Source organism: Pongo abelii, chromosome 14, assembly GCF_028885655.2.
Source record: "Pongo abelii isolate AG06213 chromosome 14, NHGRI_mPonAbe1-v2.0_pri, whole genome shotgun sequence".
NCBI lineage: Eukaryota > Metazoa > Chordata > Mammalia > Primates > Hominidae > Pongo > Pongo abelii.
In genome coordinates this window covers 75412336-75425965 of record NC_071999.2, presented here as the reverse complement: position 1 = coordinate 75425965, position 13630 = coordinate 75412336, and the positions used below count along the sequence as shown (strand labels likewise).

The 13630-nt window shown below is 34.9% G+C and overlaps 1 protein-coding gene across 1 annotated transcript in view; it reads left to right on the top strand.

The window, feature by feature from the left end:
* Positions 1 to 13630, top strand: part of KLHL1 (kelch like family member 1) — a 423432-nt gene that overhangs the window by 314918 nt on the left and 94884 nt on the right. The window contains exon 7 of the mRNA XM_024230886.3: positions 9923 to 10147. Within this exon, the coding sequence (XP_024086654.2) occupies positions 9923 to 10147 (225 nt within the window). The remainder of the gene's footprint in view (positions 1 to 9922; positions 10148 to 13630) is intronic.

The window sequence follows — 13630 nt, the reverse complement described above, 5'->3', positions numbered from 1 at the left end:
AGTACATGGTCTACCTGTGTCTTAATCTGATCAGCAACTTGTAGCAGAGTGGCAAGTACCCTACCAGAGGTTGCGTGGGTGTGCTTATTCTCCCCTGTTCCTCCTTGGATCATTGCAGTGGCTATAGCCATGCCTGTAGGTCCCCAGTATCTGCACTCTCAAAATGGCTTCCCACTGAGGTTACTCCAGGCTCAAATGCCTCTGAGTTTCTGTGTGGGTTGCCTTTCTGGAGCAACATTTCTGAGAATCTTTAGGCAGCTCCATGTATCAGACATGAGGCCCTAGTGGTTGGTCAAGGGATTCTTCCATGGCCCAGATTGTTAAAGCCGATTTCTGAGCTCTGTGGGTTTCTATCTTACTGTTTCCCCACGTCCAGGATCTCAGTTGGTTTCTACTGTCAGTCTGTTCCCAGCTGGGTAAGCTGCCTAGAACACTATCTTTACTTACCTCTGGCACTTCCCATCTCTTCTCTGATGAATCCAAGTGTTCTCTCCTAGATGACCTGTACAGTGTGAGTATGTACTTGTTACTCTGGTTTGTCTCTGTGGAGGAGGTACATGCTACTTGAGTCTAGTCAGCCATCTTGATCTGTAGTTCTCTTAAGGTTTTATTAGACTGTGACTATTATCCTGGAAGGTAACTTAAACTCTGTCTTGGTTAATATATGTGGACCCAGAGAACAGAAACAAACATTTATCAAGTTGTGGCCATGTGAACTGTGCTTGAGTAATCAATTCATCTGAAATTCATTCTGGTATAAGGAGTAAGGTAGGAATCAAGATTTACTTATTTTTCTCAAAAGAATAACAAATTATCTTAGTTTTTTATATAATAAGATGTTTTCCATTGATGTGTATAACCACTTTTATTACATTAAAAACACTCATATGTATTAGGGTTATTTCTGGCTTTCTGTCAGATTCATTAATGTGGCTATTCTCCATCAGTAATTTTGTTTAAAGAAAACTCTATAGTTATATACTTTTTAATATCTGATAGGGTTTTTTCTCCTTGAGCATCCTATTAGAAATTGTCTGGTTTTAAATAATTTACTTCCTAGTATTGTACAGTTAAGTTTCCAAAGAAATGCCAGTATAATTTTATAAATTCCTTGCACAAATATCATTATTAATATATTAAATGTTATATAATAAATTATGAAATAAGTAATATCTTTCAGAATCAGTGTAGTTTTGTTTTTATTTTTTTCCATTTATTCAACAAACATCTCTCAACAGAATTTTATTGTTGTTTTGTTTTTGTTTTTGTTTTTTTTCATCTGGAGCTGGTACTGACCTTGCTAATTTTATTTTTAGATTATTTGCTCTTAATGGTGCTACCCTAAATAGGTTATTATCTTCTTTCCACTATGTAAATGGTTTTAATTTTTATTTAAATATTGTATTGACTTGTATTCTGCTTTTCTGATTTACCTACTTCCAGAAGTGTTTTACTTTTTCTAAGATTTTAAAGGTAAAAATTATTAGTTATTAAGGTGAACTATTACATGTAATACATACAATAGAAATGTGTTTTATATTCTTCATTTCCTTGGTTATGAGCCAAGAAGTAGACTTCTTTTTGTACTTCCTCATTTCAATGAGATTAGTTTAATAGCAAGCAAAATGCTGGATTTTCAAAATTTATAGATCTACTTCAACATCTAGCATTTATCAGGGATTGATATGGAATATTTTGGTTGCTTATTTGGCACATTTGGAATTATTATAATGATTTAGAGATGTTTTCAAAGCCACTCTTATATAACAAATTACTTAAAAAATAAAGACTTTTATTTGTGCTGGAAAAATATTTCTCCTGCAATGATACCTTTTATATAAGTATAAAAATGTTATCCTAAAGCTTTATTTTCCATAGAAATATGAATACATGAAAGTCAATGAAATGCTTATACTATAAAACATTGAAAAAATAAGTAATTCTTTATAATGATATTTTTTAAAGCTCGAAGTCTTATGTTTTATGGATCATAAAAAAATTTTTGATTTTAAACTATTCCAAAATGCGTCTCACTATTTCTATTTCCTGCTTTTTAAAAGACAATACATCAAACATAACAACTTTTTCTTAATAATTTGATGGCATCAAGGTCACCAAAGTGTTAGGCCAAGCTGTCCTTTAGGTATTATATAATATGGGTTTTATCGTTTGTTGCTGTTGTTTAATAACCATAAATGATTGTTCTATTTAAGTTGATGCATTCTTTTTTCCTGGTTATTTTCTCACTGCCACCCATTGCTGCTTTAAATTGTCCTAAATCATTCTACTTTATGAGTTTGTAAAATGGCTTGGAAGTCCAGTTACTAATATTGCATTAAAATTGCAGTAAAAAGTCATTGTGAGAACAGGTAAAGATCTCTCTGGTGAGTTGAATAAGAGAGCTTTATTTTCTTTTTAGGAGCTTTTTTGTGACATCTCTTTTGTCAGTTCAGAAAACTTTTTATCACTGAATTCTGTGCTGTATGCAAGATAAGTGAGGTTGCTATTTGCTTGAATTATAGATGTAGGAACAAATTCTGCTGTCTGTATTGCCTAACTAGAGTATACAAACATTAATTACTATTTCCCCCCACAAAAAAATATGTATTTGTCTATATAAGTGAATATCTCCAGAGAGACCCAGAACTGCACTTTGGATAACATCTTGACCATTTTTTCTCAGTTTTATATTTTGAGAAAGGAGTCTATTGTTTGTTTTGTCATGAGGAAAGTAGTTTTGTATTTAATGTATTACATATAATATCTTCTGGTTAAATTATTGAACTTGAAAAACCAAAACTTTATAAATAGTAAAAATGCACATTTGAAAGAACTAAACTGTACTGCTGCTGTAACAAATTACCACAGAAAAAGTGACTTAAAACAACTGCCATCTATTACCTCAGAGTTCTGTAGGTTCGAAGCCTGGGGTGGCAGGTCTGAATTCTCTGCTCAAGATCACAAAAGGCTGAAATCAAGGTGTTAGCTAGGCTATACTCTTATCTGGAGCTTTTCCAAATTTATTTTGATTGTTGACAAAATGTATTCCTTGTGGTTGTAGAACTGAGGTACTGTTTTCTTGCTGGTTGTCAGGTCAGAATCACTCTCAGCTTCTAGAGACCACTTGCATTCCTTCTTATATGAACCATCTTCAAGCCAGGAACAGTAAGTCAAGTCCTGCTCATGCTTCAAACTGTCTGATTTTCCCTTCTACCACTAACTGGAGAAAGCTCTCCTTCCCCTTCTACCACTAGCCTGAAAAAAAAATGTCTCACTTTCAGGGGATCACGTCATCAGGGCCAGCGAGATATTATTCTTATTGTAAAGTCAACAATGCTATATAGTGTAGCAGTTCATGGACTGATATTTCAACATATGCACAGGTTCTGGAAAATAGGTCATGCAATCTCAGAAAGGGAAATTTTTAAAATTCTACCCACTGCATATATTAATTGCAATTAACTCTTTTTACATCTGTGATGAAGTCACAAAAAGAAGTGTTTCTCAGAGTGGGCTCTAGAGCCAGGTTAATATTGTGGATGTACCAGGTGTTAACCGAGAGATGCTGTGCAAGTAATTAAAGTTTTCTGTAATTTTTTTTCTATGTAAAAATTGACACAATAATAATATGTATCTCATCAGGCTTTTATAAAATGAAATGTAGTAATGTAGGTAAAGCTCTTAGAGCAAAGGAAGTATTCACTAAATATTATTTATTAATATCTTATTTAAAACTCCCTGCACAAAACACCTTTACTCAATATTTATTTAAGAATAATATTTCAATTAAAATGTCCCTAAAGTGTCAAGTAGCTCTTAATAATATATGTATCATGAATTCTCTTGGTTATATGAATACTTCTGTTTAAGGCTAGTCGAGTGAAGCAGTGGGAATGGAGAATGAACAAAGAAATCTGTAATTGGTTATGATCGATTAGTTGTAAATGCAATTGCACTCAGACCAGCCTTATAAATACTTTTTATAGAAAATAACCAATGGACATTGTAGGAACCCAGAAATGTAGCAGGACAAGCCACAGACAAAACCCCTCAGACACCGAGTTAAAGAAGGAAGCGGTTTATTCAGCCGGGAGCATCGGCAAGACTCCTGTCTCAAGAGCCGAGCTCCCTAAGTGAGCAGTTTCTGTCCTTTTTAAGGGCTCACAACTCTATGGGGGTGTGCGTGAGAGGGTCCTGATCGATTGAGCAAGCAGGGGGTACGTGACTGGGGGCTGCATGCACCAGTAATTAGATCGGAACAAAACAGAACAGGGATTTTCACAGTGCTTTTCTATACAATGTCTGTAATCTAATCTATAGATAACATAACTGATTAGGTCAGGGGTCGATCTTTAACTACCAGGCCCAGGGTGTGGTGCCAGGCTGTCTGCTTGTGGATTTCATTTCTGCCTTTTAGTTTTTACTTCTTTTCTCTATGGAGGCAGAAATTGGGCATAAGACAATATGAGGGATGGTCTCCTCCCTTATCCCCCCCACTTTGAGAATCTCACTCAATAGTGGGAGTTCTTGGGTATATACCCAAAGGATTATAAATCATTTCACTTTAAAGACACATGGATACATATGTTTATTGCAGTGCTATTTACAATAGCAAAGATTTGGAACCAACCCAAATACTTACCAATGATAGACTGGATAAAGAAAATGGGGCACATATACACCATGGAATACTATGCAGCCATAAAAAGGAATGAGTTCATGTCCTTTGCAGGGACATGGATGAAGCTGGAAACCATCATTCTCAGCAAACTAACACAGGAACAGAAAATCAAACACTGCATGTTCTCACTCATAAGTGGGAGTTGAACAATGAGAACACATGGACACAGGGAGGGGAACATTACACAATAGGGCCTGTCGGGGGTTAGGGGGGAAAGGGGACAAATACTTAATGCATGTGGGGCTTAAAATCTAGATGATGGGTTGATGAGTGCAGCAAACCACCATGGCATATGTATACCTATGTAATAAACCTGCATGTTCTTTCGTGTATCCCAGAACTTAAAGTAAAATTAAAAAATAATAAAAAGAAAATAATCAATGGGCATTGTAGGAATTATTTCTAATAACTCAGTACCAAAATTTGATATTACTACAAATGCTACACACCTATCTCTCAACTAACATATAGTCTATAATAAATTATCATTTATAAAATTGGACATAAATATATGTTGTCTTATATCAAATAGTGAGAAAAATTTCTATCTAATATTATTTCAGATTTTCTATATATGATGAATGAGATTCACCTTTGAATTATGTAAGTACATTAGGTTAAGATACTTTATGATTCTTTTAGATTTTATTATACGTTTTATAAAATAATATTATTACTGTACAAAAGCTCACAGAATGACAACATAATTTCCTACTAAAGCTAAATGCAACCTTGATATGTTTGTAATGGCAGCAGTCTTGAGTTTAAGAGAAAAAACAATGTGGATATAACCACTTCTAATAATAGTTCTCTATGGCAGATGTGGCCATGTGCTTGTTTTTATGTACTTAAACATTATTTAAATTATTATATATGTTTATTGTTTGGAGATTGCACATTTTAAAAATACAGATTTCTGCCTCCTCTTAATAAGTCAAAAAGCCTGGTAATACTCAGCCAGAATTTCCAATGGCAACAACAAAGTAGCGATTGTTATTTTTTGGTAGAGTGGGCATTCTTCAGTTAACAGAAGTGGTCAGGACTCTGTCATGCCTGCAGTCCCACATTTCATTATATTTTAAATAAATTTATGGGGTATATATGTGCAATTTTGTTACAAGCATGGATTGCATTGTGGTCCATTCAGGGCTTTAGGTAGTCACCCGAATAATGTATATTCTACGCACAGAGTAATTCGCCTTCACCTTGTAGGTATTTGAGATACCAGTGATGGCTTCATTAACAGAGTAACCCCAAAATAATTATGTCTTAAAGTAAACTTTCATTTTGAATCCCTTCCAAGTTTATTACATAGCATTGCAGCAGTCCACTCTAACTTGTATTCTGTTTGTAATCTATATTATGATAAATATTGGTTTTTCTCTAAGGGACAACAAAGGCTAAAATTACTCACGACTGACTTTGTCCTTTTCTTCTGACTCAGAAAATAGCCAGGGGAATACATACAGTCTTATAAACGAAAGAAAACAACAGAACTCACAAATTGATAAATTAATAATAATTATAGAATTAGGTGGCTTAGACTGAAAGCTAATAAAGTACATTGGTGAGAAAATTCCATAAAGGATATTATTATTAATAATTTTCATTAAAAAGAGAAAGCATACCTTAATTTTATTATTCTTAAGAAGATAAAACATTTACAATACCTGCTGACATTTGAATAAGAAAATCAATTGTATTGGCTAGTATGAGTAAGCTCTACAAACATAAAATATCCTTTTTCATTTTGTATTGCTTAACTTTATATAACTAAGCAAGATTGAAGACTGGAGTATAAATAGGCCTTGGTTTCTGAGGTAAGCTGAATAATGCACCTCCCCCCACCCTGCCCAGAAAAATGTCCATATCCTAAACCCTGGAACCTGTGAATATGTTATGTTACACAGAAAGAGTGGGATAAAGCTTGTGAAGGAATTAAAGTTGTTAAGCAGCTGAATTTAACATAAACAGATTATTCTACATTATGTCTGATTAAACTGGTATGAGCCCATTGTAATCACAAGGGTCAATGTCAGAGAAATGCAATGTTGCTGACTTTGGGGATAGAAGATGGAGTAACAAGGAATGTAGTGGCCTCTAGAATAGCAGTCCCCAACTTTTTGGGCACCAGGGACTAGTTTGGTGGAAGAACATTTTTCCATGGACAGGGGTCAGAGAGTGGGGGTTGGTTTCAGGGTGAAATTGTTCCACCTCCAGTCATCAGGCATTAGATTCTCATACGGTATGAGCAACCTAGATCCCTCCCATACACAGTTCACAATAGGGTTTGCACTCCTATGAGAATCTAATGCCACAGCTGGTCTGACAGAAGGTGGAGCTCAGGGTGCTGCTCACCTCCTGCTGTGCATCCTGGTTCCTAACAGACCACGGACCACTACTGGTCCACGTCCTGGAAGTTGGGGACCCCTGTTCTAGAAGATAGAAAAGGCAAGAGAACTGATTTTCTCCTGCAGCCTCCAGAAAGGAACGGAGCCATGGCAGCATTTTGATTTTAGTGCAGAAATAACTATTTCAGATTTCTGACCTCCTGAACTGTAAGATAACAAATCTGTGTTATTTGTCACTAAATTGGAAATATTTTTAACAGTAGCCATAGTAAATTAATATAAATTCTAATTTGAAAAATGAAGATGGAAATAAGCTCCTATTTCTGCTGTAGCTACTAGGATAAGTGAGTAGGTCACTTTTGAAGACTGAAGTTACAGGAAAAACTGTAACGGTTAAAAATCCTGTCATGTATTGAGACTTAAGACTTATCTAGCTCATTTGAATGAGGCTTTGAAATCCAAATCAATTCCTGACTTTTCCTTTTTGAATCGCAACTCCTTTGCTTACTCAGAAGTCTTAATTTCACTCATTCCTAACTGTTTCCTCTGAGGAGGGTAACTGGACCTCAAATTCCCTGCAAATGTTTTGAGCAAGGCTTTGGAGTCTGTGGGAAGTACAGTTGTTCAAATACTTTCTTCCTTGTCCACTCATACGAGAAAATATGAGCCTAATGAGATTGTGTTAATTAGGATTAGATCACTTTCTTCTGCCATCATCGGTCAAATAGAGTCACAAGAGACAGATATCTGTGTAAACAATTTTTTTTTCTTTATGCAACTGAGTCTTACTCTGTTGCCCAGGCTGGACTCACTGCAACCTCTGCCTCCCAGGTTCAACGGATTCTCTTGCCTTAGCCTCCTGAGTAGCTGAGACTACAGGCATGAGCCACCATGCCCGGCTATTTTTTTATTTTTATTTTTATTTTTTGTATTTTTAGTAGAGATGGGGTTTCAACAGAGTTTGAGGCCAGGCTGGTCTCAATCTCCTGACCTCAGATGAATCACCTTCCTTGGCCTCCCCAAGTGCTGGAATTACAGGCGTGAGCCACGCACCAGGCCACCTGTGTACAACTCTTAATTTTTAGTTATGCATTCATATGATATAAAAGTTATCAAGTTTTCAGAATCCAGATGACTTTGAAGTTATTCAACTATGTAGTTTGCTTTAGAATTTTGATTTGAAGGCAAATGAATAAAACATTCAGTATCCAATATAATAAATATATTAAAATATAAAATAAATACATTTGTTTAAAATATTATACATGTTAATAAACACTATTGAATAGCTTTTGTGAACATTGCAATTTATTTTTATCCTAACAATAACAATAATTTCCTAATACTTCAAAATTATATATTGGAATGAACCTATATTTTTAGCAATATCAGAAAGCAGATTTGAGATATCTAATTATTGCTATTACCTTTAAGTAAAAATTGAGCATAAATTGTATCATTTTTACTTTAATTAGCAAAACTTCTGTTATGAAAGTGTTTATGTTCATTTAGTTCATTACTAGTTCGGTTCTAAAGAGTAAATGAGTCCCCAGAGGAATATATTCCCTAGATTTGCAAACTTTTATTACAGGTGAAATAGATCATCAGTGCTTAAGTGAAAGTACACAAGAATGTTAATTTGCTTTGTAGAAATGTTTCATGATTGAAGGTGTAACATTGGTGAAGGTGAATCTGAACATTAAGTCAAACACTACTTCAAGATCAGTGTCTGTTAGCTTATATTATATCATATAAACATTTGGGAGCTTGTTCTACACAGGCATTTTTAATGAGAATTGGGTAATTAAACCCATTAAAACAAATCTCACCAGCAATTTAGCTTCTTCTTTCAATTTCTATTAGTCAGAGTTATTGCATTTCTCAAACTTATATGTAAAAAGCTTTTAAGAAATATAAGCTATATTATTTAGAGATTCTAACATGATTGTTCAGGATAGAAGATCATTTCTTAAAATTCTATTAAGCTATTCCCTAGATTTTTTTTTTTTTTTTTTTTGAGACAGAGTCTCGCTCTGTTGCCCAGGCTGGAGTGCAGTGGCGTCATCTCTGCTCACTGCAAGCTCTGCCTCCTAGGTTCATGCCATTCTCCTGCCTCAGCCTCCTGGGTAGCTGGGACTACAGCCACCTGCCACCATGCCCGGCTAATTTTTTTTTTTTTTTTTTTTTTTTTTGTATTTTTAGTAGAGACAGGGTTTCACCGTTAATTAGCCAGGATGGTCTCGATCTCCAGACCTTGTGATCCGCCCATCTCAGCCTCCCAAAGTGCTAGGATTACAGGCGTGAGCCATTGCGCCCAGCCTAAGCTATTTCCCAGATTATTTTTTAAAAGCTGGTTTAAAAAGCATAGCAAATATTTACTTATATATCTTACAATTGATTTTTAAAACCTTCAGTTATTTAAGGCGTATGACAAATTTAAAGAAAAATATGGTAATAGTTTATTGAATTAACTTTCAGAAATGATCCAAATAACATGCATAGCTTCATTATTTAAAAGCGCTTTCATAAATATTTTTCAAGCTGGTATTACGCTACATTTTTAAATGACAAATGTGATAGAGGGAAGTTGTAAAATCCACTGACAGAACTGGGTCATGCTCACCAATGTTTCTATAGAATCAGTAGTTTAGCATGAGACCATTATGTAATTCAAACAAGATGAACATTTGTGTCTATTTTGATCATTCATGTCTGCCAAGAAGAGAAAATAAAGTAGTTGAATTACTACTCCTTTTGTTTTCCTGCCACTTTTTTTTTTTTTAAATGAATATGACAAGAGTGTTTTCACATCCTAATTTGTACCCTGCTTTGGCAGGCTGTTTGTTGGATTTATAGCAATTGGTGACTTTTTGATTTTATGTTTTATCAGGAGCTACAACTATAGAGAAATACGATCTGAGAACAAATCTGTGGATCCAGGCAGGGATGATGAACGGCAGAAGGTTGCAGTTTGGTGTGGCTGTTATTGATGACAAACTGTTTGTAATTGGAGGTCGAGATGGCTTAAAGACATTGAACACTGTTGAATGTTACAATCCCAAAACCAAGACATGGACTGTCTTACCACCAATGTCAACACATAGACATGGTCTAGGTAAGATCTCTTACTTTATTGATATTACTTTTAGAAACATGTTATTGATAATGTAACTATATGGTAAAATATATTATTGATGCCTGTCTTAGTAAATTTGTGTTGCGATAAAGGAACATCTGAACCTGGGTAATTAACATGGAAAAGTTTCTTGGCTCACTATTCTTCCAGCTCGAATATTGGGCCTTTAGTGAAAGTTTCAACGTTTCCACTTATGACAGAAGGCAAAGGGAGGCCATGCATTCAGAGATCACATGGTTACACAGGAAGCAAGAGAGACGGGAGCAGGTGTCAGGCTCTTTTTAACAACCAGCTCTTGAGGGAACTGATAGACCAAGACCTCATTACCATGAGGACAGTACCAAACCATTCATGAGGGATCTGCTCCCATGATCCAAACATCTCCCAGTAGGCCCCACATCCGACACTGGAGATCAAATTTCAACATGAGTTTTGGGGGGACAAACATCCAAACTATGACAGTGTCATCAATTATCATTATCTTTAAGTAAATTATGGGTTTATTTGAAGCATATTTTTTATTTAAATTTCTTGACATCTTCCTGTGTTTACTAATCTTAATTTAAACTGTTGAGATACATATTAAAGTTCTCTAAAAGAGTAGACTCCAAGCCATCCTCAAAGTAGACCTCAAGCTGTCCTCAAAGATCATACGATATGTACAGTTGAATATGGAAAAATGAAGTAACATGGAAAGGCCAAAGTAGTGCAACCCAGAGGGAAAAATAGTTAATGTGGGTTGAGTGAAACTTCAGGTAGCTTTCTCTCACATTATTGAATAAGCACATCTATGTCTTTGCACCTAATTGATTCCACTTTGAAAAATCTGTGGGGAAGAGGACAATAAAGGTTTAGAGAAAGAGCAACACATTTGCTGGCACCATAAGTCATTATGGTAGGATTTATCTGTTCCCTGCTATGGGGTAACCAGGAACTAGAGAGAACTATACCTGGATTCAGATCTCGATGTGCATCTTGAATTTATCACTTTCTATTTGCATGATTTGGGGCCAGCATTTAAACTCAGCCTTGGTTTCGTGATTTGCCACCAATTCAAGGTTTTTAAGTAGACAAAAATATAATAACTAAAATGACTATGAAATCACTTTGTAAATTGTAAAGTCCTATATACGTATTATAAAGAACAATTTAATAAAGACTAACAGTTCTTGAATTTACACTTTGTCTTATGAGGATTGTAAGGAGAAGTACAAATTACTTTTTTTTGAAGATCTAAAATATGCCAGCAAATTGACTAAGTGCTTCCTTTCCTATATTTAGAATATACGTATTAGACAGATAACAGAGTTTAATTGCAAATCCACAGATTTAGACATTCACAGGTAAGCAAAATTAATACTTGTTCAATGTTCATATTCCCAGCACTGTATTTTGCATTCATGTCTACTCCACCATCAATCCAAAGTAAAATTTAAAGAAATTAAATATACACAGATTGATGAGGGAAGAGAGAGAAAAGGAAAGAAAGAGAGAAGGAAAGATGGCTGACAATGCCCTTGTAGAAGACTGCCTTTGATTTACATACCAATAAAAGGTTCAGTCAGTTAAAGCCAGGTTGTTGGGGGCACAAGATATCTGTATTCTCCAATGAGACAGAGTGCTTCCTTTAAAATCAGTCATATTCCTTTATGATCAGTTGAATCATAGGAAGTTCGGCATTATGTATCGTACTCAAATACAGTAAACATCCTTGGCCTAAGATTGCTGATCTTCCAATGTAAAGTTTCAGCCTTTGATTTTTACCTCCTTCCGTCTTCCAGGGACTTCCATTGCATAGATGTTGATATTCCTTAATCTATCATATTATTAAGTTTTATTTTATATTTTTGTCTTTATCCTTTCCTGAGAGTTAACTTTAATATTCAGCCTTCTGTATTGTTCTTAATCTGTGTGCATCATGGTATATATTTCATGTATTGATATCTTAATGTCAATTAAATTTGTTTTTTGCATTCTTGCTATCCCTACTTGTTAATTCATTATCATTGCTTTCTTCTTCTTCGTGGTTTTCATATTCTCCCTTATCTGTGTTAGGCTACGTACTGTTCCTATTTCAAATTCCTATCTGCTTCTTTAACTCTTCTTTATTGTAGATTCATCTTCCTTCTCTCTCCTTCCCCCAGCTCTTTTTTCTTTATCTCTCTCCTCTTTCTCTGCTGTTCATCCTTTTTCTCCTCTTTTTTTTCCTACTGTTTCTTTCCTACTCTTCTATTCCTCTCTCCCACCATTTCTTAATGCTCTGTTTCTTTCTCTTTCTCTTCTAATGCTGGTTAATGGTAGTTGCGGCCTCTGAAATACGTAATTCTTTTATCTGAGTACTCATGTGGCCAGTATTAGATACTTTGGGTAATTGTATGAAGGGCTAAGGCATATGGTACGTTTTTGTATCTTACTAAAACAATCAGGAGTAGCTGGGGGAATTACAGCTGGGCATGAAGCCCTAACCCTGTAAGCTGACTTTGCTCAACCTATTTGCTGTAATCCCTGGTATGTAGGCCGCAGGGGTTGCATCTGTTTACTTCCATTTGCACATAAATCCTTTTAAGATTTTCTTTCTTATCTGTGGATGCCTTAACCTTAGAGCTCCTAGCTTAAATGAGAAGGTAATATTCATGACCAGCAAGTCTGTTTGCTTCTGCTATTCAAAATTCCTCATTCAAGCTGGGCTCTGATGGCATTGTGATGTTAACAATCCAATTCTGGCAAGTTCTGCACTGACACTGATGTATCATCACTGAGGGATAGGAAACATGCAGTAACTCTTCCTAAGGGAACAATATGGGGTAGTAAAAAAAGAACATATCAAGTTTTCCTCCCAGATATTTTCTCAAGGCAGTACTCTAAATTTTTGTCTCACTCAGAACGTCACAAATGATGTTAGGTTCTCAAATATATACGATTACTCTCTCTTCAGTATAATCCGCAGGATTGGGTTTGAGTGTGAAACCAACAGTTTGTGCTAGGTTTCTACTTGTTCAGAAACTAAAATGTATCATTTTATTTGCCACACCATTAATTTGTATCTATGTGTGGTATGCAGAGGTTTCACAAAATTGAATATATAATAACATATTATACATTCAAGTGAAAAGAAGCTAGAATCTAAAGTAAAATTTTAAAAATTGAAAAAAATGAAACCTCAAAATGTGTTTTGACTTATCTAGCTTTTTTCCCTTTGATTTATGTAAAAAAAAAAACTTACATGATTTTATGAGAAAGTCACATGAGTTCTGTAGTTGCTAAAACTGCGTGGTTTAAAATGTTTCACAGCTATGGAAAAATGATCATTCTGCTGGATAAAGTTACATATAAAATTATATTCATTTAAATTCTGTGACATCAAGGGAGCAAAGATCTGCCCAGGGAATTAAACAAATTAAGACCACGCTTTTCTCAGTATGCTACAAATTTTTATTTTATCACTTAAGTCTTTAAGCACAT